Source organism: Camelus dromedarius, chromosome 5 (genome assembly GCF_036321535.1).
Source record: "Camelus dromedarius isolate mCamDro1 chromosome 5, mCamDro1.pat, whole genome shotgun sequence".
In the NCBI taxonomy this organism is placed as follows: Eukaryota; Metazoa; Chordata; class Mammalia; order Artiodactyla; family Camelidae; genus Camelus; species Camelus dromedarius.
In genome coordinates, this window is record NC_087440.1 from 985,162 (window position 1) to 1,010,286 (window position 25,125).

A 25,125-nucleotide genomic window follows, 5' to 3' on the forward strand; every position below is an offset into this window, starting at 1 on the left:
TAATGCTTCTTTCTGTGTTCCGTACTACAGACTGCTGCAATATTATTGTAATTTTTGTTTAGTTAATACAGGCATACCTCACCTTACTGCACTTCGCAGATACTGCGTTTTTTTCAAGCTGAAGGTTTGTGGCAAGCCTGTGTTGAGCAAGTCTCTTGGCACCATTTTCTCCAACAACATTTCTTCACTTCATGTCTCTGTGTCACGTTTTGGTAATTCTCAAAGGTTTTAAACTTTTTCATTATCACTATATTTGTTATAGTGATCAGTGATCTTTGATGTTACTGCTGTGACTCACTGAAGTCTCAGGTGATGGTTAGCATTTTTAAATTAAGGTTATGTACTTTTTTTTTTTAGATATAATGCTATTGCATACTTAATAGACTACAGCATAGTACAAACATAAGTTTTATATGCACTGGGAAACCAAAATAACTTGTGTGGCTCTGTTTACTGAGATACTGTCTTTATTGCGATGGTCTTGAACTGAATCTGTAACATCTTCGAGGTATGACTGTGCTTATTGAGCACATATGTGCCAGGCCAGACATGATCCCTGTCCTTTCAGGACTTACAGATCTACTTGGGAGACCAGTGGTCAACTAATGAATGTATGGTTAGAAACTGAAGTGCTCTGAAAGGAAAGAATTTGGTTCTGGAAGAGTGTGCGGCAAGGAACCCCAGTTTAGACTTTTAAATAGAGTTCCGATCATTTCACTTCTTGCTGAACAACCTTTAGTGGCTCCTTATTGCCTGATATAGGCCATCACCCAAGATCCCCTATAGCCTGACCAACCCTGGCCTCCTTCAATCTTATTTCATGTATTTCCTGTTCTTTTTACAGTCATTCCTTCTGCTTATCCTATACTGTTCAGCCTCAACACCTTAGTTTTTTTCTTTTCTTTTTTGTTGCAATGCCCTTCCCTGCTCCAAGGTATTCAGCTTCAAATCTAACCCTTCCTTTAACCTGCCAAAAAAATTTCATCTCCTTCCTGAAGACTTTCTTAACTCTGTTCTTCCCACCGACCTATATCTCCAGAATTGATTTCATAGCCCTCTGTTTCTCTTTGACTCTTTGCAGGGATCTCTGTCACAGCATTTTATCACACCTTGTCTTTAATTATAATTACATGTGAATATATTTTCTTCCTCTCTCATTCTAAACTCATAAGACACCTGTGTCTCCTCTGTTCCCTATGGCTTCCAGCCCAATGCTTTGAATATGACTTTATGCTCAGTGCTTTCTGAATTGAATTGGAATTTGATTTTTGAAAACAGAAACTTACCGTGATTTTTTTTCAGACCTCCTTTTATGTTAAGGTAGCTTCTGTTCAGCACATTTTATCCCAAACTGAATAACCTAGGAATAAGACACAGACTATGAAAGCCTTCAGAAATCCTTCAGACTCAAGGACAAGCATTTGTCGCCTTTAGTGCCTGCAGCAGTCTGTGGTTCCATATTTCCTAGCTGATGGAAGACTTGCAGGGAGGGGGAGAGGTAATATGTTGCAGACAGAAGCAATGTAGGTCAGTCACGGGAACCAGACTGATTCTGTTAGAGGAATATAGGCATTATTGGGCCCTCTGGGTGTTGTTGACCTCCAAGACGTCTTTTTAGTTTTTCTTATTTACGTCTTTCACTCCATAAATATTTATTGGATTCCTACTATATGTGAGGTCCTCTCCTCACTGCTTAAAATCTATCAGTGAGCAAGATAGACAAAAAAAATCCTACTTCTGTGGATCTTGTTTTTTAACAAAAGGAAATAGAAATAAACATAACAAATAAATAAATATATAGCATTAAGAGGGTGATGAATGATATGGGAAAAAATAGAGAGAGTAACGGGAATTAGGTGTGTGGAGGAGGGGTAGGTGGGAGACGTGGGAGGTTTGCAGCTTTAAATAAGATGGTCAGAGTGGGCCCCTTTGAGAAATGTGGTGCCAGTGTGTTACTGGGTTGTTAGGCACTTTCCTGAGGTTGCAGAGTGCCCTCCTGCCTAGCAGAGAGGAAGACGCTGTGTCTGCGGTTGTTCCAAAGAGTCTAGCTGACACTGAGCGGGAAATACGTTCTTTCCTTCTGGCTGCTCCTCTGGCTGGCATTCCTGGAAGTTAATCATGGTGAAAATTGCAGTCATGTCTGGAAGACGCCAAGGGTAGAACTGGAAGCCTCGTAGCCAGTTCTCTGAGGAGTGGGGCTTACTCTTCTGCTGACTGGGCCTGGGGTGCCTAGAGTAATGGGTGAGTTAGGCCTCTTGAGTTTTCTCCTTCCTCAAAGGGAAAAGCCCAATATTGTGACCTTCCCTTTTTCTAGCGAGACCTCAGCAACTTTGTTTGGTGTAGCTCTTTAAAAATAAGCTTTCAAGGACTGTACACTTTGCTCCCAGCCTAAAAATTGAATTTTAGGGTTTGTGGTATTTTGACTTCCTCTCAATACCTAGCTAGCTATGTTCTGGAAGTCTCAGTACCTAATTCATTAGCCTGAGGATGAAGATGTCTTCTGATGTCTAGATGCTCTCTTTTTTTGTTTTAATTTTTTAATTTAAAAAAAAAAAATTATTTTGGGGGGGAAGTAACTAGATTTACTTAGTTATTTATTTTTAGGGGAGGATTGAACCCAGGACCTTGTGTATGCTAAGCATGCAGTTTACCCCTGAGCTATTACCCTCCCCTCTCTTGTTGGACTTGTGTTTTGTAAATTTTCTTATAATTTCCTTACTTGCTCTTTTCTAACCCTTGTACTACTTCATGATTTTTCCTGTTACCGTTCCCTTTTTTCTTTACATGAAGCTGATAAACAGAAATACCTTAGGCTAGACTGCTGTTTTGGTAATTGGCTGGAAGCTAAAATTCCTACCTAATATATAAGAGATGGAATGTCTAAGTTTTGTCCTTGGGTTATGTAGGATACAACTTATGGATGTCAGGCTTTCAGCCTGTGCGTTACACTGTATGTTATTTGAGGTAGCTGAGGTGCAGGGTACCTGTACATTCTGTTTTTAGTTTTTTATACCATCAGGCTGTGCACTTGCAGGACACAAGGAGACTTATTTGCCAGCCTTGCTGATGTATTATTTAAGAATAAAGGTTCTTAATGACCTTGGAGTTGATGCTGAGAAAAATCTTACTTTTAGGCAGATATGGTTCTAATTGTTAGGTGAGATTCTAGGCCGATTTCACATTACTTTTCTTGGTAAGGATTTGCTGCCTATCAGACTTGAAGTCATACATTCTCACCACATATGCTTAAGTGGTACAATAACACGTTACTGATATTGTGAACTTTAAAGCCAGAGACTGTTAATTCAAATGTGTGTTTTTGTTTTTGTTTTTCTTCAGTGGTTGAAAGGATCTCAGTTTAACTGAGTTTGCTTTATTAGTAAAAGTGCTTTCACATAGCTTGCCTTGTTAGTGAAAGTTGTTTTTTCAGTAGTAATGTTTCTGTGGTTTGTATTAGTAGGCCCTTCCAGTCCTAGCAGAGCTGGAAATCCTAGCAGTGTGGATTTCAGATGAGTTCCATAACACTGTCTGACAGAGAGGGAAATGGAGGCCAGTGTCTGATAATATTCTTTTTCTTATGGAGCCTTTCTATAAAAAAGAAATTCAATTTTACCAGGGTCACATTGGGGTAGGTGATGTAACAGTGAAGTGACATTTTCTTCCAACATGTCTATAATATATTTTACCTGAAGTTGTGATTGAAGCATTAGATTTATTTAAGTGTTACATAAACATGGTGAGTGCCATTTCTGGCATCCTTATATAATTTTTTCCCCTTCTCCTTTCTTGGTAGGCAAAATAATGGTATAATGATTTAATTCACATCTCAGGTACTTGATGGAAGGAGACTGTTGAAATGTGGTGCTGCTAGGCTCTTCACTTCGCAGAAATGATATAGACTGCAAGAGATTACATTTTTATAAAGATTGGAATCCTTGCTTAAGTAAAAATGTCACGGTCCTAATCAAAATAATGTGACAGTTGAAAATGTTAAAGGAGATTGGAGAAGCTGCAAAATTAGGCCAGATAATAATAATGTGAAGTTTATTTACCTTTACATACATTGGTTAAATACTTTATGGAGAGCAAATGTGAAGATGTGGTTTTGAGTGAGACAAACTACTTCGTAGAGTTGGCAGTTTTAGAACCCACAAAGCAAAGAAATAACCTGGATTTTGCTTTGAGGAACAAATAAGAATTGATAAAGGTTTCTGTAGGTCAACACTATTTGAGAGTAATCGTATCGTGATTAAGCTCAGCATTCTTCAGGGAGAGGAAGAATAAAATCTGTCATATGGGGATTCAGTTTTAAGAAATTGGGCTGCAGTCAAGTATGTACATTAGGAAAAGTGGAAAGAAAGATTTTAAAAAGCAAATAACCCACTGGAAGTTTAAAGACTTAAAAACCATTTTATTATAAAGCAGAGGATCAAAAGGACCATACAAGACAGATGGTCATTTGGCATAGTCTCAGAGACTGTGGAGAGGAGAAAAGCATTTTTTTAAAAAAAATTGGAAACATAAAATTCAAGGCCAGAGAAGCCCCCAAAGTAATAATGGTTAGTTACGTGCTACCTAGAAATTAGATGAAAGAATAAAAGATGAATTCGATAAGCTCTTTGCACAACTGATGGTATGAGTTTTATGTTTGTTTTTGCTTTTTTAAAAAAACATTAAAAAGGGAAAGGCAGCTAGGAGATAGGTAAGACTGCCTGATCATGGTGTGAAAGATCCCTTCAGGGATAAAAACATTAGAGAATTTCCACTTCTGTTTTTTGCCCCCTTCCCAAGCAGAGTAAAGCTTCTTGGTCAGATGATGATAGGTGCTTGACTTATTTTTTTTTAATTAGGACATGAATTAATCTTTTTTAATGCACAAAAAGTATAGAAAAATGTATAGAAGCCCCAGGAATTATCCCAGAAATTAGTATTTCAAACATGTTTTTTCCTCCTGACTGCCAAGGCTTTTCTTGATCAGATCAGTACACTTAATAAGATTAAATTTATCTACCCAAGAATTTAGAAAGAATTCAAGGATAAACTGTAACTTTTAGTGAAAGTATATCACTTCAAGTTGTAAGTGGCATGGTCATTACACTAAGAAACTGGCATAGATTTCAGATGTGATTCTGTTCATAAGAAAGGTCTGGAGGTGGAGGGAATAAAATCTATATTGGAAAATTGGTGAAGTGTAAATCAAAAATTGAAATGACTTGGTATCATTCATATAACTTACTGGGGCCAATGTGATGGGTTACTTTACTTAAGGAGAAGTCACATATGACATTAACAGTTGTGTATGGACGGAGTTGTTACCAATGGGCGTTGTTTAGTTTTGAAAGATTTTTTTAAAACTCAAACCAAAGACTATTTAAAAATTTTTGTCTTGGAATGGGAGAAAATGTTTTGTTGTGCATTAGCAAACTGACTTTCTGATAGTAAACACTTCTGTGTAGGTCCACAGCCCCTACTTTGCAGTTCTGAAACACCAAAGCTCTGAAAATGAAGTTTTCTTGTAAGATAGGCACAAACCTGACTTCAGCTAATGAGGCTATTTATATTCCTTTTTTGTTCTATTTCAGGTATGTATTTATTCATTTTGTTGTAGGAATATTAATGAGTTTGATGTCAGGGTGCTGTTCCAGTTTCTACTGAAAGTATACTGTGTATGGTATATTAATTATCTCAACCTTTTATAGGTGAGATAACTGAGACTCATATAAGTTCAGTGTCTTGCCCAAGATTCTTACACATCTAGGGGAGAGTAAACGGTAGAATTAAACTTTTCTTGCCTCCTCCCTTGCACCCACAAGTTTCCCTTATGCTTCTTCCCAGTTAGTAACCTCCTCCCAGACACTATCACTTTTCTGACTTTTGTCATCTTTGATTCATAGGTTTTTAGAATGTGATAATTGGATGGTTTACATCTGATAGAACATATCATACATTTAAGTATGAGGGCTCCCAGAGGTTTGTTATGTCCATGTCTATGATTTGTGGACTAGCCTTTTTTTGGGTAGCAATTGTGCATGGCTGAGACTGAAGGCTGAGAATACTCTGGAGCAATAAGGCTTTTTTTTAAGAGATCTGGCAACTGCATTGTTTTGTAACTTTCCCTCTAGACTCTTAATAAATCTGTATCCTTGATCTAGAGAAGAGAGAGGAATCCAACACTCTGATCTAGTAAGTTTGAAGACTGTCAGGTAATCGATCCAGTTTATAACTATTGACAAATTAAACTCAGGTAAGAATGGAGAGGAGAAATGGCAGCCTGGACACTGTTATGATTCTGCCTATTGAAGAAAGCAGTGTTTATTCCCTCATTCATTGACCAAAATATTTATTGAGGGAGGACTGAAAACCAAACACTGTTATTAGGATACAGTGCTGACCAGAAGAGACACAGCCCCTTGTCCTCAGGGTGCATGCAGTCTAGTGGAGGAAACAGTTGTGAATCAAATCAGTACACACACTGGGAGGTAGGATGTGAGCAGGGAATGTCTTTGAGGTAAAAGCCGTGAGACAGGAAGGTAGGCATGGGGTGCAGAGGACAGAGTGTGGCCATGAGGTGAAGCTGGAGAAGTTGATAGGGCTCAGATATCCTAAAGGGTGTGGTGTGTGAATTCCACCATTTTTTTAATGGTTAGTCTAACAGTGTAGATATGATTTTTAATAGAGAAGGTTTCTTTGTACACTCTTTAGAGTTACTATAGAATAGTAATTTTTAAGTAAGAGATTTAGGAAGGGAGGTGAGGTCTAGAATATAAAAATCGAAGTAATTCCTCGTTTTCTGAAAAATGCTTAGGTTTTTTTCCTTTCCCTCATCCCTATGAATTTGACCCATATTACTCTTGTTTGAGAGATGAGTAGATTGAGCTATACAGAAACTTTGACACAACAGTTCTGTGTGGAGGGCCAGTTTATTAGGTCTCCTGATTCCTAAGCTATCTTCACCATTCACTTTTTTCTTGAGAATTTGATGTCACCTCTCTCTCTTTAGTACAGAAAGTTTACCTCTGGGGCAAAGAACTAAGTTATAAAGGGTTACATAGCCCTTCAGTTTTTAGGAGAGGGGAGATGGTAGAGCTTTCTTGTTTACCTTAGATGATCTTTGCCTTCTACTTCTTGGCTGTCTTATACACAGACCGTGGTAAGAGTTTTCTCTGTAAACCAGTTCCACCAAATGAATCCCTATAGGGTTATTTACATGAACTGTTTAGCCTATTGTGAGATGAATGCTGGCACAGAGCAGTGTCAGCAAACACCAAGGCTCTAAACCTGAGCCCTGTTGAATAGCTATGTCTAGTGGAAGTGTCAGTTGCTTATGTAAAATGAAAAAGGTCAAGCCTCATAATCTTTGAGAACAGCAGCCTGTGAGAACGATAAAACTATTCATGAGATGCAGCATATAAACACTCAGGGACTGAGAGATGCTACACTTTTGCTGTTCTGTCCTTAGGTGACACATGGTCAGATGAGACCTGTTGAATTGGATCCATCTTCTCAAATTGGCACTGTTAGTCTGTCTTTATCTGATCCCCATTGAAGATATAAGCTGAGAGCTATGGTACTTGAAGAGATGACACAGTTCCTTTGTTACAGTAATTAATGTAATAAATTAAGGGAGAGACCCAAAGGAAAGTTGATTGTTTCTTGTTAGAGTCCTAGTTGGAAATTCAGTTGATTAGTGAGCTCTCATGGAGTGTGGCAGGTGGAGAGGGAGATGCCTGTTATTCCAGCTGGGTAAACTCAAGAGTCACCAAGGATGGTTTACATGCTGTACTAGCCTCACCTGAGGCTGCCTAAGTACCATGTGATTTCAGGGTAGCATCTGGAATTCAGGGAAAATGGTATAACATGCTTTTCTTCTGGCAACTTTGTTTTATCCCATTGGTTTATTGACAGTTCCCTAGGGCATCAAACCCTGTGAACCTCAAAAAGTTTAGATTTGAAGGCCTGTCAGAGGGATCAGCAACCTAGTGGATTGGAACAGTTGTTAAAAGAGATAGTCCAGATGTTAAAACCATGAACCTTGAGATTGGTACCTTATCCCTGAGGGATTTTTGAAGCAAGGTGGAATCTTTCTGGCATGATAGTGTAGGGTTTTATGAGCCACATCTGAAGGTAGGACTAGCCTAAAGGGAAAACAGTTCGTGAGAGAAGATAGGATTGCCATTTTCTTTCATGGAACTCAAATAGATATCAGTACTACCTGTAATTTAATTTGTTAATTTTTTAAAGTATTTTTTCTTTATTTTAAAAATACTTTAGATTTCTGTACCATAATAACCATGAAACAGTTCTCTTTAAGTTCAGACACTAAAACATTATGAGACTCTTTAGGTCATTTTATATTTCTGAGTTGTCTTTTCCAGATTTGGATCCTCCTAATAGAACCATGATGGATTCTCCCTCCATTTTATAATAGGAAAATTAATATTTAATGAAATAACTTGGCTAACCACCTGGCTTGGGTCAGTGGAAATTTGAGTCCAGAAATCACATCTCTTGATTCTAAGCTCAGTGCTCCTTTTTCTACACCATACTGCCTTCCTAGAATTAAGTATAGATTTTTTCCTCTTTGTCCATACAGCTTTTGGTGGGAACTAGTTAGCCAGACTCATCACCCTCGCATTCAAAAGTGTGTGACCTGTGTGGTCCCAAGCAGATTATGCACGCTCAGACACAACTGTCGCTTGCTCAGACCAAAGCCTGTAAGAAGATTGATCCAAAACCCATAAGAAGAGGGGAGGACAGATAAATTTAGTGGTGCAGCATTGGACAGTTTGCTGCTTAGACCAGATTAGCTGTAGGTAGTTGTCAATTAAAGAGGAAAATATATACAGAAGCTCTTGCAAGTTGACAGTGCCTTGTGGTCTCTGTAAGGTATTGGTTATCCCGATTCTGTACTTTTTCTGCCGTGGAGGTAAGAGGTCAGTGCTTTTCATTTCCAGCTACCATGTTAGTTACCCTACCTCCTGTGGTTAAACATCTCTTCAGTGACCTGTCAGAGAGTTGATTATTAGCTGTATAAAGCCAGGGATGCTGGAGGGAACAGATGGAAAGTGGTTTGGCTGCTGCAGCCAGGCTGATTAAAGAATGCTTGGCAATTTTTCAGTATATCTTTGGAAAGGTACCACCAAAGTTACTATGAGACCTGCTGGGTTTGGAAAGCTGAATTTCTGAGAAGTCACCTGGTTGAAAAGTGGTCATTATGAAAACTCTTAACACCCTCAGAAATAGGAGGACAGTGACTCTGTAAAGAACATCAGGACAACTAAATATCATCCGTCAGGATATGCTTTCTTTGTTTGCATCCTGGTCATTCAGAAATTCTAGGTAGTTTTCTAGTAGGGAAAGCACTTTTTCATAGATATATTAATAGAATTTTAGATTTGAAGAAGGCCGTAAGCGTGTCCAGACAAACCCTTACCACACATAGAGGAAATCTTTATCTAGTTTGCTTGACTGGTGATTATGCTTTTTCTGCTCACTACTTTCAGTGATAAAGATATGGTTTCATTAAGCATTGTGGGTCATTGTTGGAAATCTCAAGTTACTAAACTTTTTCCTGAGTTAAACATCCGTCTTTCTGTAACTTCTGCTAGCTGGTTCTGTTTGTGCCCTAAGTATCACAGAATACGTTTCTCTCTTGCACATTGGAAACATCATATACTTGAAGGTAACCAGCCTGACTCCCTTCCGTTAACTCCTTTCCAAACTAAAGAATACCCGGTTCTGAGACCTTTCCTCTTATGAAATGGCCTCTTGGTCTTGGTCTTTTATTATACCCTTGGGCATTCCTTTATTCAGTGAATATCTCACTTAAGATGTGGAACCTGGAAATGAGCATAGACCACAGATGTTCTTTTCATCTCCAGCTCCCTTTTAAGAAGAAGCACAATTAGAAAGAAAATGTGCTGGAAGTATTTCTTGCTTACTAGGAAAAACAGAACAATTTGCCGTGACATACGGAATTGGGACAAAAGAAATTTGAAGAAGTGTCTTTCCTTACTGGTGTTAAGACTGAACCTTTTGAGGTTCAGCATTATGAGAAGCATTGATTTTTGCCTCATCTCTTTAAAGAATGTCTGCACTGTTGCTCTTCACATTACAAAAAGCAGCTGGCATTTGTGTTTGTAAGAAATTATTTGAGTTTATGCTACACTGAACTGAGTTTAGTACTTCAGATAGTTTTTTAAATTTTTAACAAGATGGATATATTTGTGTTCTTACCTAACTGAAAGTCTGTTGTTTTTACATGTGACAAACAGCTTGACTCAGCGTAAGACTCCTGACAGATAACCTTTTCTCTTCAAAATTCTGTAGATTTTTCATTCTCTTTTAACACTTAATATTGCAGAGCAGTCTGAAGTTGGGCTAATTTTTGCCCTTTGTAATTTAAAAATTTTGCCAGAATGTACACAAGTTTGGCTTTTTAAATTGATTTTGCTGAAAAAGTAGTGAACATTTTCAAGATTTTTTTAGCTCAAAATATTATTCATTTATTATTTCTTGATGGGTTGCTTTTCTCCCATTTGTCCTAGTCTCCTTCCAGTTTTGCTTTCAGTGCTGTTGAATACTTTTTCTTTCAGTTTCTCTTATTCTTTTCTTTTTCTTTTCCTTTGCCTTCTGGAAAAATATCTCAAGTTTTCTTGTAGTTTACTAATTCATTTTCCTCAGTTTTAGCTGTGTGCTTTTTAAATTTCTGTATGAATTTTACTTGGTATTGCATCTTTATGGTTTCTTTGCCTCTTCCTTCTTTAAAGATACTACATTCTTTTGTCAAAGTTCATACCTTTTCATTTCAGCCTAGTAGCTTCTTTATGCTTATTCTTCCTTACTGTCCTGCTCTGTTTACCCTGCTTCTTACAGTAGGTCAGCCAGTGCAGTAGAGTGAGAACCGTCAGAGTCTCTCAGTGAGCACTAACATTTTAATGTCATAAATTATATCCTTTCCTTACTGTACCCTCCTAGAGTCTCTTTTCCATTACCATTCTGTTTTCTAGAGGAAGAGTTTTTATTTCTTTGTTTTCTAGAGGAAGAGTTTTTATTTCTTTGTTTGTTTTTTAGAGGAAGGTCTTTTGGCAGTTGTATTGTTTTTCTAGAGGAAGAGTTTTTATTTCTTTGTTTGTTTTTTAGAGGAAGGTCTTTTGGCAGTTGTATTGTTTTTCCAAGAATAAACAAGCATGGGGTAGTTCTACTGGTTAAATTACATACTGATGACAGTGCCGCTCTAGAGGAAGTAGGTAAGCCTCAGATGAAGGTGGGTTATACTCTCAGCCTAGCAACAGTCGCAGAGATTGCAGGAGTTAAGAAATTAAGATGTTGGGAAGAACTATGCTGTAATAAATCCTCTGTAGTACAGATTAAATTGGCATTCCCATTTTTAGAAGGACCCTCTGCCCTCATGATAGAATTATTTTCAGTACCATGTTCCACTGCCTTAATTCACTCTCATTTGCTGCTGTATTCCCAGCACCTTGTTTAGCACCTGGCACAAAGTAGGCAGTTTATACATTTTTTTTTTTTTGGAATGAATGAGTGTATAGTATAGAGAATTCCAAACATTTTACTAAAGATTTCTTCAGAATTCGACATCATTTTCAAAGGTATTATTTCTCTAATTCTTGAAGAATTATGTTTACTTTACCTTGTGGCTGGCATTCTTTTCATAGTTCTTACATCATGTTTCCTCTCACACAGTTTTCCATCCTTTTATGAAGTAAGATCTATGTGGACTCAGTGCCAGCCATAGTTGGTTGCCGTTGGCGCTAAGCGTTCTACTTGGGTAAAGGATGTATTTTCTTCTGAGATCTGTAGCTAAATGGCAGATTAATGTGCGCTCCTTTCTCTCTTAAAACCCTGTTGCTATCAGGCATTTACTTGATATAGATAGCTCTGCTCTCTTAGGATGACATCTCTTCTTGTAACTGCACCCTTGTTCTGTGATGCTGCCTTGAGAGAGTAGGTGAAAAAGTACAATTTGTTTTATCTTTGTCCTATCTGTAGCATTTCCCTGTTAGATATTTACTTCGTAGGATTCATTATGTCACTACTGGTTTCCTCTTCGCTCCTTTAGCTTATGAGAGTTGTATTCTAAATGGTTATAGGAAGATGGTAAACAGAGGAGTGAGCAAGAACAGCACTCATTTGCTTTGTCATAAAGTAATACCTGGATAGTACATGTTGGCTGCCAGGTTTTCTAGATGGTAAACTCCCCAGGAGACTGGAGAGGTATAAATTGCCCTTTTTACCACCCAACCCACCCAGCCCCCCTTTTTAGGCCCCTCTGTTCCATGTGGTGAGGCCCTGGTATTTATCAGTACAGTGCCACCAGTCTTATACTATATGAGTGTGAAGACTTATCCTACAATCCAGTGTTAGGTTTTTTTTTAGTATTGTTCAGTTATTGGTAGTGTAAATTTTGATTCTCCGTGTGTTTGTGTGTGTGTGTGTGTGTGTGTGTGTGTCTTCATGGGTATTTTAGTGAGAAGTGGGGAAGATTATATTAAATTCTGCTATTTAGACATAATTTGAAACCTAGAGTTTAGTAAGTCTGGTTTAACTTAACGTAAGCTGATTGGTTGAGCCCTTTCTGAGGATTGTCTCTTCTAATTTCAGTTTTTGCCCCTGATCCTGATATTGTATTTTTCCCCTGTTCTGTTTGCTTTTCTCTTTTTTTTCTTGCCTACCCACAATGAGACCTCCTCCACCATCACACCCCCCACCCCAGGCAACAGTGAAATGACAAGGAATCTGTATTACTGTTAGTAAGGACAGGCCCTGTTAGTAGAAGGCTTCCCTTGGTCCAATGTTCTTTAAGAACAAGCAAGGAGGAAAGAAGTGTGTGTAAACTTGTGCTAGAACTTGAATCTGGGATGTGCCAGGGCCTGTATTGACTGAGGGAGGCTTGCCAGCTGGCAGTGGTAGTAGAAATCAGTCTCCTGGGAATGGGAAACTAACTCTAGAGGATTCCTAGTTAAGACTTACCACAGAATCTCTGAGCACTTGGAAATACCGTGCTCTCCCCTGGGGAGACGGAGTGGGAGTCACCTTTTCCCTTGGTCCAATGTGACTTGGTTAGAAATACAACTGAACCTGTTTGTCTTGTCCATTGTGATGTGATAGCCCCATAGGAAGGATCTGTTTTGTGTGGGAGTTTATTTCAGGCTGTCTCTTTGCCTGTATTGTTTCCTTTAACAGCTCTTTAAATTTTCTTTTTCCAGCAATGATGTTGTCCACTGGGCATGTACTGACCAATGTGGCAGGTCTGAGAACATAGCTGAAGCTGAAAATAGGAAAGCTGGGGGCAAGGAAGAGCCTTGAATCTTGAGGTGGGACGTTGACTCTAAGATGTCCTTGAGCAGTGGAGCCTCCGGAGGGAAAGGAGTGGATGCAAACCCGGTTGAGACATACGACAGTGGGGATGAATGGGACATTGGAGTAGGGAATCTCATCATTGACCTGGACGCCGATCTGGAAAAGGACCAGCAGAAACTGGAAATGTCAGGCTCAAAGGAGGTGGGGATACCAGCTCCCAATGCTGTGGCCACACTACCAGACAACATCAAGTTTGTGACCCCAGTGCCAGGTCCTCAAGGGAAGGAAGGCAAATCAAAATCCAAAAGGAATAAGAGTGGCAAAGACACTAGCAAACCCACTCCAGGGACGTCCCTGTTCACTCCAAGTGAGGGGGCATCTAGCAAGAAAGAGGTGCAGGGACGCTCAGGAGATGGTGCCAATGCAGGAAGCCTGGTTGCTGCTATTGCTCCCAAGGGCTCAGAGAAGGCGACTAAGGCATCCCGCAGTGTAGCCGGCTCCAAAAAGGAGAAGGAGAACAGCTCATCTAAGAGCAAGAAGGAGAGAAGCGAAGGAGTGGGGACTTGTTCAGAAAAGGATCCTGGGGTCCTCCAGCCAGTGCCGTTGGGAGGACGGGGTGGTCAGTATGATGGAAGTGCAGGGGTGGATGCAGGAGCTGTGGAGCCACTTGGGAGTATAGCTATTGAGCCTGGGGCAGCGCTCAATCCTTTGGGAGCTAAACCGGAGCCAGAGGAAGGGGAGAATGAGTGTCGCCCGCTAAAGAAAGTCAAGTCTGAAAAGGTAAGAGGTGGCCAGACCTGGCTGCCCACTGCCAGTCAGAACTGCTCTGGACTAACCGCCAAATGCTATGTGTACTCTGTGGGAGGCTCATTAGTTTGTGGGTAATGACCAATTACAAGGTCAGAGCAGCTGGTAATGATAATGTGGTTTTGTTCCAAATTAGGGATTCCCTACAGATTCTTTAACAGCAGGCCTGGACATTTTGGAGAAGAATATCTGTTGTTGGGGGCAGCTGCTTGATAGAATGAATTTTCAATAAGTCAAGAACCTCCCACCTTGTTCTTGTCCCACCTCAGACATTTGTTACCAGAAGCTGGCATCAGCCTTGATGTGGTTCCCAGCTTGACTGGCATTTCATCCTTATAGTCATTGATAAACTTAAGAACAAATTGATAAACCTAATATGCTTTCAGATGAGTGCTATCCTAAATGGGATAAATGGTGCTGCTGGGTCTCTGAAAGAGAATAGGGTTAAATAAGTTTCATGACGTGATATCTACCAAGTGTTCTATTGGTGGCTGCCAAAGAGCAAAAGGACAGTTTGGGGCAGATAAACAAGGGAGCAGGAGGTACTGATTATACTATGAGGTACGTAATCAGGTCTTATAAATTAGTGTTGTGACTATGAAAGTTTGGTCTTGAAAGAGATTCTTTGGCCACAAAAGTATAGCTCTTGGCCAGTTATCTCCCTCAGTGATTGGAAATCAAGGTATCCTGGTGGTTTAATAGCTGCCAAACAGTGTAATGATACCTTGCCTTCTGCTTGGCTTGGAAGGACAGGTGCCTGCAGCCCCATGAGGGGTTCTCCTCCTCTGGGAAGATGATCTTAGTTCATCTCTCAGTAAATGGAGCTTGCAGGGCTGGAGCAGACTGGATGTGAGTCTAGGGTCAGCTCAGGCTGCCTTAAACTTCTGCAGCTTACAGCTTCCTGCAAAGCAGCTGGCCAGGTGATGAGCTGTTCATTGGCTCTTGATTTTCTGCTCTGTGTTCTGCTCACCCAGCGCTTTCAGCTGATCCCAGCAGATGCAGTATAAATTGATTTCTCTGTAATTACATCAGCTGCAACAGGGAATGCCTATTTCCATATGTAAGTGTTCATAAATAGAGGCTGGATGTGTATGTGTGCATGGTGGTGTCCTCCTCTTGCCGGGATTCCAGTGGTAGCTTGCACTTTATTTGCTGTAGGTATTTTGGTCTTTGCCTCTGGCACATCTGTCGCTCTTAGCAACATCTGGACTTCCCTGGTAACAGGGCTGTGAATTTTTTTTCCACTAATAACACAATAGTTTGTTCCCTTTTACCAGTGGCAGCTGCCAGAGAGGCTGCCTGTGTTTAGGTGGCAGATGCTACAGTCCACCTCAACAGAGTCACGTTCCAGCTGGTTACTGGCATGGCGCATCCTGTGCTGGCTGTGATTTACCAATTTTCTCTGAGGTGCAGATGGATAATACTGTTTTAAAGAGGCCTAGGAGTACCAGGAGTTCTTGCTTCTGTTCCAGGCCCATTAGACTGTTCCCTACATCTGGCTTCAGTAAACTCTTGCCATATATCCATGTTCATAATCATTGTTCCTCCTGTGCTGAAAAGCGGCCACTTCTGAGGATGGCCTTCATTTTCCTTTCTGTTTAGAACTCTTGACTCGTTGCAGTCTTCTAAGCCCGGTAGTGTTTTGTGGGTGAAGGGATAATGATGCTTAGATTCATATTGGATTTAAGTCTAAATGTCCATGATAGTCTCCAACAGAGAAGCAAATGCAACCCGTTTTCTCATATGGGTCCAGGGCTGGATGAGTGGCTGCCCTTAAGATTATAACTGGGCTGAAAGATGCAGTCTATTCAGCTAACAATACACCTTGGTGCCAGGGAGGATTGTCCCTTAATAATGTAGTTGTGTTACATTCCTTGTCTCCCCAAAAGACTGAGAATAGAGCAGTGGAATGGAAGAGAAAAGGAAGAGAGACTGTTTTTGTTCTTGGAGGGAGGATAAAATTGCTGAGAAGTACTTTTAGAAGAGAAAATTTGCTGTGCAATTTGATATTACCGTAAGCAAGAACCTGCCTTCTCAATTCCTTTCTCTGTTTCCTTAATTCTTTTGAACACTCTGATTCTTGGAGTGCCCTTCCATAAAACATCTGACCATTGAAATAAATAATTTAAATAAATGAAAGTTACTTGGAGATGAAAAACACTGTGCAGGGAGACAAGAGTTTCTGGAATGGGAGAGAAAGAGAAGATGCAAAAGGGAAAGGGAGGCTAGGAATCTTGGCCAGGAGCAGCTTTTGAGAAAGAAGAACCCCAGGGTTTGGGGCATAAGAGGTGTTCAGTCAGTGCTTGATGATTAGTACTACAGCTTATAAGCCCAGTCTTTGAAAACTTCACTAAGATTTCCTCTCTGAGATATGGACTTGCCTATGGCATAACTGGTTTGGAATGTTCCTTCCGTGTGGAGACAACCAACAGAACCAAAACAGCCAAACAGATGTTTTGATATAATCTAGGAATTGCATACTCTGAGCTGGAAACTGTCACAAAGAGGGAAAACTCATAAAATTTGAAGTGTCTTGGCTGGAGTCTACCCCCCATCCCCACTCCCTTACCCCCTTGGAGACAGGAGAGAAGACAAATGCAGTTTGTAGTGTAGGATAGAATTGTCACATGTCTACCTCTAGCTAATGAGGGATATTTGAATATTCAAATTATCTACCTCAAAGCCTTCTTTCTTATCAAGGTAGATATCTTAGTTAATGGCTCAGCAAATTTCTATCAGCCAAGGATGTGGACTTCCCTTTGTGAGATCCCACTTTTGCTCCACTACCTCTGGCAGGGCTCTCTGTGCTGTTTCCTTGAGTCCTAGGAGAGACCAGAGATGGCTCTTAGCAACTCCTGCTGCCCTGAATTGTTATTGAGCACTCCTGCCTCATACTTCCTGCCAGCTGAAGAGATGGAGGAGGGAATGTTGAGGAATAAACAAGACAGAGCCTTCTGGCTCCTGTCTGTTCCCTTGCCTTTGGTTTGATTGATAGGTTGCTAAATTAGGGATGGAAGGGGAGGTAGGGAAAGAGGGAGAGTGCCTGTCTGAATGTCCCCAGCTTAGTGCTCACCTTGCCACTCTGACAGGCAAGAAAAAAGAATTTACAAACTACAGAAGGCAGTGATCTGTCTGTGTCGGCTCTGAGTTGGGGCTTAACCCAGGAGTTTAAGGTGAGACTCCTTTTTTTTTTTTTTCAAATCGTATAAAGCAAAGCTCTCGTGGCTAAAAGATCTAGATGTTTGCAACCAGCTCTCCTTGCCTTTTTAGCTGTACTTTTGATCTTGCAAGGTAGAAACACTGCACTGTGCTTTCTCCATGTCTGTGTCTCAGCTTCTGCTGCTCTCAGAATGCTGCATACGTGTATTTAACACTTCCCCCATTAGTTTTGGATACAAAGAAAATGATAAAGAGTGCTCTTTGCTCTTTCGCCTTCTGATCATGCTTGCTGTCATATCCTGTGTTCTAAGAGCATCTTCCTTTGCCCTTGGATTTGTTTTCTTGCCCTAGTTTATGCCTTCCAGCTCAATTCTCTCATGTTGCAATCCCTCATTGCTCAACCAAGGTCAGGTCTCTTATTTCTTCTGATCCAAGGCTTTCTCTCTTAACGCCTTCATCCTTCACTAGCTGTTCTTTCTCAGCTATTGATGACATAGCAGTCAGCCCTACTTCCTGAAGCCAAATGTCCTCAAGCATTTTCCTTCATGGAAGAAATGAGAAGGAGTTGATATTTATGTAGGACAGAGATGCATTCTGTAACTACAACGAAGTCTGAGCTTTATTTTTCCTTCAGCGTCTCTGTTTCCCATCTGGGTGTTGTAATTCAAGGAGGGCTCTGAGAGAGATTATCTTGTCCAATCTCCTCACTATAAAAGAGGAAACTGAGAAGGGGGAGGTCATGTGACTTGCCTAAACTCTCACAGGTAGTGCAAAGCTAGGTTTTTATTTATAGAGTTCTTATGGCATATTGTTACTCTCAGATTCTTAACAAATCCTTCACTTTCCCCACATTAAAGACTACAGCAGAAACATTGGATGTAAATGTCCAATGCTCTTAAGACCATTGTCATTTGTTTTTTACATCAATTTTAACATTGTAGATACTCAGTAAACAAAGGATCTTTGAGTTTAGCTTTCTTGGGTAAGGTGATGTTTACAAAGACCAAATATTAATAGCTGACCTGAGCCTTCCCCATTATACATACAGAGGGAAAGTTGCTTTTAAACTGCTACTTTGAGCTTGACTTCTTGAGGATGTGTGTAAGTGTTCTGGAATATTGCATTCAGTCAAATTTTCATTGTAATCATCGAGGCATTAGCCAGTTCTCTCTTTGTTTGGCAGTTGCAGATATGGAAAACAAAACAAAACAAAACCAAACCAACCCTGCCTTTGTGCTTCTTAGTCTTATCACTAGTAGACAGACCTTAAATGTATTGTGGGTATTAAACTGTTTTGTAAAGAGATGTTGTTGTTGGATACCATTATCATCTTTCATTCATTCAGTATATTCATTGAGTACTTTTTAAAAAACTATTTCTTTCTGTAAACTTTTTTTTTAATTGAAGTACAGTCTATTACAGTGTGCCAATTTCTGGTGTACAGCACAGCGTCCCAGTCATGCATATACATACATGAGTGCATTTTAAATCCCAGGTGTTGTGCTTGGTACTGGGTATACACTGGTGAATAGAACAGAGATGGCTCCTGCTCTTTGAGGAGCTTACAGTGCACCATCTAGAGCAGAGTTCCTGAAATTGTGTTCTGTAAAACCATGTGCATCACATCATCTGAGTGTTAAAAATGCAGATTCTTGGACCCTAGCTCAGATGTGCTAAATAGGTTTTAGGAGTGGGGGCTCAGAAATCTGTGCTTCCAAAAAGACTCCCCAGATAATTGCTATATACTTTAGTGTTTGTGAATTTCCTTTAACCATTGTTAATTTTCTTTATAAGGTGGGCACTGGGAGCCACTTCTAACCTGAAACACCAGTCTTCTAAACTTAAATTGCACATCAACTCTTTTGTATAAATTTATAAACTGTGGAGCTGGACTGGACTACCTGGGTTTGTATCCCAGCTTTGCCACTTATGAACTGAGTGGTCTTGAACAAGTTACTTAACTGCTCTACCTCAGGTTTCTCATCTGCAAAATGAGGAAAACAATAGTTCCTAAATAGGGTTGTTGTGAGATTAAATGAGTTAATTCATATAAAACACTTAAAACAGTGCTTGGCACGTAGGGAGCATTCAATAAATATTAGAACAAAAGAAAAACATGATTTGAGTAAAAATATGTCTCATTTTCCTCTAGGCAATAATGCGCTGAAATATAACAACATTCCACCTATACAGGAAGCCCAATATGAATAGATAAGCATGTTGGCTAAGACTTTCAGCACTGTGCTCAGAAGTGCCAAACCTGGGCTGGGAAATTTGCATGCTCGTAATATGTTCTAAAGGCCCTGATATTTATAGTGGAGCTTGGTGGGGTAGAAGATGAGAAATTGGCTTCAAAGGATGTTGAAGTGGCCTGTTGAATTTCTGATTTCATATGAATTGCGTTTCCTTTCTGGCCATATCCCCGGTGTGGGGTTGGGTGTGTTGGATAGATGTTACCATGGGTTTGCCAGCATGTGCAATCTCATGTATGCTGGAAGAGCACTAAATGTTTTTGTTTCTACACAAGAGTGCATGGAAAATCTACGTCCTAGCCCTTAATCTTCCTCCCCCAGTGTGAACTTGTGTTTTTGCCATTTGGGTATAAGAGCTTGTACCAACAGAGCTCATCCAGGGAGGCAGCAGGGCTTGGGCTTTCAGGCTGGAGGTGGCAGTAACATGCACAGCTGAGATCCTGCCACTGCTGGCTGTCGGAGCCCTCCTCTCTGTGGTTTTCACTCTTCAAGCCATGCTTGAGTAACCCGCCTCCAGAGCTGCTGACAGGGCCGTGTTCAGAGGCTTTGGAAATTACACTGTTCATTTCCTTATCATCTCCTGACCTGCAGTGCAGAGCCTTCTGGTGCAGGAACAAGGCAGAAAAAAATCCAGACGGCTCCCAGCTAGCATGTGTCAAGGGCTACAAAGAAGGAAATTGGACTTGCTCACTTAAAAACCACGGGGTTAGGCTTTGATTTTTGGTTCCTGCCGAGAGTTATTTGTGTGTGCGCGCATGTTCTACCTCTGTGTATGTGTACAGAATGAATCTGTGCACGGCAAAGCTGGGGAGGAGGAGCATCTGAAAGTAGAGCAGAGGGAAGGTTGCCTTTCTCTTCAGTTAATTTCCCAGTTGTGCCATTGGGATGGCCCTGGAAGGATTAGCATCAGGAAGGTGCCAGGCCATATTAATATTTGAAAATATATTTCTCTAGGTACAGTTTAGTCATGGTTGAGAGCACTCACCCAAGTAAGAATAAGAAGCTTCCTGGACTGGCTGAGGAGACATTCTTAATGAATCCTATTCTCTGAAGTTGTTCGTCCTAGGTGACATAGGAAGTACAGACTTTGGGGCAGCCTTGGGTAAGAGGAAAAGCTCTTTTGAGATGGAGGATAGTGTGATAAAGGAGAGATAGGAGGAATTTATAGGGTTTTGTGATTTTTTTTTCTGTTTACAGGGCAAAATTCTATTACATTTTCAGAACCTGTTGTTGTGTTTTTAGTGTTATGAAACAATCTACTTCTTTTTTCTTTTGGCATTTTTCTTGCCCTAGGAGACCCAAAGAAAACACCTTTCAGTCTGAAGAAGTAATATGTAGATGGTAAAGTTCTTGAGCAGAGTTTACGATCATTCTGACCTTAATTTTCCTTTTTCTGGATTTCCACTGTGTTAATGTCATTGGTGACATTGGAGCCTTTGTGAAGTGGGGGAAAAAAGAAGTCTTTTAGCTTGCAGGTCCTGGAAATGTTTTTAAGTCCTAAGTGTCTCTCTTGTTGGAAGTATTCTGCAGAGAAGTGTTTGGTGGGAATGTAAATTGGTGCAGCACTGTGGAAAACAGTATAGAGGTTTCTCAAAAGACTAAAAACAGAACTACTATATGAACCGACAGTTCCATTCCTGTTTATATATCCGAAAAAAACAGTTTGTTTTAACATTAGCTCTCCCGTTGATCATGATACACACTATTTGAGATCCACTGTTGTAGAGCACATTTCCCTCTTAATAACGAAGATCAAACTCACCAAAATCTTTAAGGGGTACAAAGTAACTCTGAACAGTTAGATATGATTTTTTTTTTCCCTGAGTGATGTTCAGAAATATCTTTTCTCTTTTTGGGCAGCCTGACAGAAACCTAAAATTGGAAAAAGTACTTAAGGGTTTGGGACTTTGAGAGCAAAAGAAATATTCAAATTATTTATAACTTTTCTAAGCCTCACTTTTATCATCTGTAATGTGGAAGTGAATAGTAGTACTGACCTCATAGAGTTATTATGAGGATTAGATTAGATAAAGAAGGTTAAGTACTCAGCACAGTGACAAGTATATAATAGTAAATACTGTATAAATGTTAGCTGTTGCTAATACAGTGTTATTAGCTATGAGGTGCAAGGCCATTGTGAGATTAAGGGGAAAGGCTATCCTTAGGGACTTTGAAGAATTAAGCCCCTGGAAGTTATAATAGCAAGTATTCTAAATCCTACTGATTTCCAAGAGGGCTTGGGGAGATATTGATTCAGAGCATTTGGAACCATTAAGGTTTGTGATTTTATCATTTGATTGGGTTTGTTGGACTCTTATTGGTACCAAGCTGATCTCAGGTTAAAAATCTTGCTTAGCTACTTCCCATTAAAGTCAGTTTCTTTGGTATACACTCAGGCCTTCTGAATTATTTTTCTAAGGATTAAAATAACATAATTGTTTTAGTTTAGAAAGTATTTTTCCTTCTGTTAGTCCTCAGAGAGTGCAGACTTTAGCCTTTTGAAGAGGTTAAAACTACAGGTCTAAAGAGTCAGGAGAAGAACAAGGATTGAGACTTCTTTTTTTGTGTGAATTCGTCACTAGTCGCAGGAAATAAAAAAGCAGTTCTCAGATTTTTAGGAGGTGGTGAGTTTTCAGCTTGAAATATTGTCCATTGGGAGAGTACAATTCGACTGTGTGTCTGAAAAAATACTAATTGAGTATTTTTGAACTTGAGATCACTGGGTTCCAGCCTCAGTGACAAATACTAGATTGGTTTAGATGAGCCAAACCTGACCATTGAATCCTTTCTTGGCCTTTTAAAAAACGGAGGTATAGTTGACATAACATATTAGTTTCGGGTGTACAACATAATGATTCAGTATTTGTGTATGTTGCAAAATAATCACTTCAGTAAGTCCAGTTAACATCCTCATTGTTACAAAATTTTTTTCTCTTGTGATGAAAATTTTCAAGAGTTACTTTCCTGTGTACTTTCAAATATGTAACACAGTATTATTATCCATAGTCACCATGCTATACAATGCATTCCCATGATCTATTCATTTTGTAATTGGAAATTTGTACCTTTTGACCACCTTCACCCATTTCATCCACCTCTCTGCCCTCTACCTCAGGAAACCACCAGTCTGTTCTCAGTGTCCATGAGCTCAGGTTTTTGTTTGTCTATTTGTTTTTAGATTCCACATATAAGTGAGACCATATGGTATTTATCTTTTTCTGTCTGGCTTATTTCACTTAGCATAATGCCCTCAAGGTCTATTCATGTGGTCTCAAATGGCAAGATTTCATTCTTTTTATGGTTGAATAATATTCCTCTGTGTGTGTATATATACAGACACACCACATTTTCTTTATTCATCCACTGATGGACGTTCAGGTTGTATCCATGCCTTGGCTATTGTAAATAATGCTGTGGTGAACGTGGGGGTACATATGTCTTTCAAATTAGTATTTTTGTTTTCTTTGGATAAATATCCAGAATTAGAATTGCTAGATCCTATGGTAGTTCTGTTTTCAATTTTTTGAGGAATCTCCAAACTGTTTTCTATAGTGGCTGCATCAATTCACCAACAGTACACAAGGGTTCCCTTTTCTCCACATCCTTGTCAACTCTTGAGGGGTTTTGTGTGTGTGTGTGTGTGTGTGTGTGTGTGTGTGTGTGTGTGTCTTTTTAATAATAACCATTTAAACAGGTGTGAGGTGCCATGTCATTGTGGCTTTTATTTGCATTTCCCTGATGATTAGTAATGTTGAGCATCTTTTCACATGTTTTTGGCCATCTGTATGTCTTCTCTTGGCCTCTGTTTTTGTTTAGTAATGGGTTCTCTTTATTGTAAAAAGTTTTTTATAAACTGGTGCCCACCACACTCAGCTCAGAGTTCATATTCCTAGTTTGTATGATTCTTAAGAAGTTAAGTACTTAACTCTGCACTGAATCAAACCTTAGTGAAAGGTACAGAGAGTCTTATAGAAAGGAGGTGTACATATTCATCATATACTAATCAAAGTAGTGTGAGGTTAGAGAAATTACCATTCAGGATGAAGAGTCTCTTGATGCTGAGGCTTGTCAACTGGAGGTGCACATCAGAATCCCTTTTGAAGTTTTTACAAAGTAAAAGTGTCCCCCTAAAGTAAAATCTTTAGGGCTAGGAACCCCAAGCATATACATAGTCTTTAAAATTTCAACAGGTACTTTTAATATACCTCTTGGTTAAAAACCACTGTCATTGCAGAAAGGACTTTGATTTCACTATAGAGACTCTGTAAATCCCTGCTACTCACCCTTAGACAGGGAACTTTTAAAGCTGTCCTTGCTTTTTGCCATTTCCAGATGGAGCAGTGCACTGCGGTTTAGATATCACATGATCCTCAAGTGTTTTACAGTGTGCTCAAGATTCTCCTCTAACTCTTCTTTTTCATTGCTCAGTTACTGTGTTGGGGTCAGTCATTTAGGAATATAGCTATAATGAATCTGACTTCTCATAACCCCTTAATTAGGAGAACTAATTAATAAATTTTTGATGGTTACAGCCTTTAAAGTAGAACATCCATATCAGTGTTACTGATTCCATTTTAAATTACTGTTCCAGAATTTTTAAGGGAAATTTGAGCAAAATTCCTATGACTAGATACATTTTGCCATAAATAGGCAACTTGTGGTATTTTTTCTGTGTAAGTTAGAAGGGAGCAGAAGACAGGTTTAGATTCTCTAAATTTATTGCTAATCCAAAAGCAGCTTCTTTTCTCTTTAATTTGTGAATATATTTCTGTGCTTATGTTGGACAATAGGTGTTCTTAATTTTCCAGAAATCCATGACACCCCAAAATAAAATAATGCAGCTTCCCAGTAAAGACCTTACTCATGAGCCTGCTTCTAGACACATTCAAATTAAACATGCTGTTTTAAGAAGAGAGAGCATCACTTCACAGAAATAGTAGGGATTCCCTAAGTTCTTTGCTCTTTTTGTAAACAGATTATTTCTTTGAAGTCAGGAAGAGAATTAAATGTTTTTGAGTATAAAGTACCTCCCTGCTGGAATTTTAAGTCTCATACCTAAGGGAGCATAATTAGAATGCTTATTGTTGTCAGAAATGAACCCATACTTGAATATGCTGCAGATTTGTAAAGTCACTATGGAATGTCGTGTTTGGGGCAAAATTACAATTACATAACCCTAAAATTTCATATAATAAAATTTAAAACACGGTTTTTACTACTGATACATGTATTATCTGTGCTTTCAAAATTTGTTAATCTATACTTTAAATGGATCTTTTTAAACTTTGGGATATCTCAAATGCATATACCACTGCAAAGAGGAGAAAAAATTGGCAAATGTGGGGAAGAAGTCATCATATAAAGTGACTACGCATTTATATGCACCATATTAGACTGGATCTTAGTTCTATCAGTATGCAGATTCCTAAACATCTGGTAGAGTGTCTGTTTTAGATAAAATATGCCATAAGGCATTTTTCATTTTGTTTATACATATGTGCTTAGATTGAGAATGTGGGGACTTGAAGTCAAACAAGCTGATTGCTTATTACAATTTCAGAAAAAGGTTGAGAAATTCTTTCAT

The 25,125-nt window shown here is 39.4% G+C and overlaps 1 protein-coding gene across 3 annotated transcripts in view; it reads left to right on the forward strand.

Moving 5' to 3' along the window:
- Positions 1-25,125, forward strand: part of ZNF609 (zinc finger protein 609) — a 184,704-nt gene that overhangs the window by 8,450 nt on the left and 151,129 nt on the right. For 2 of the 3 annotated variants that reach the window (XM_031452834.2, XM_031452835.2), the window contains exon 2: positions 13,230-14,103. The exons of the other annotated variant lie outside the window; for it this stretch is intronic. In XM_031452834.2, the coding sequence (XP_031308694.2) occupies positions 13,357-14,103 (747 nt within the window). In that variant the 5' untranslated portion in view covers positions 13,230-13,356. The remainder of the gene's footprint in view (positions 1-13,229; positions 14,104-25,125) is intronic. 3 annotated transcript variants of the gene reach the window in all.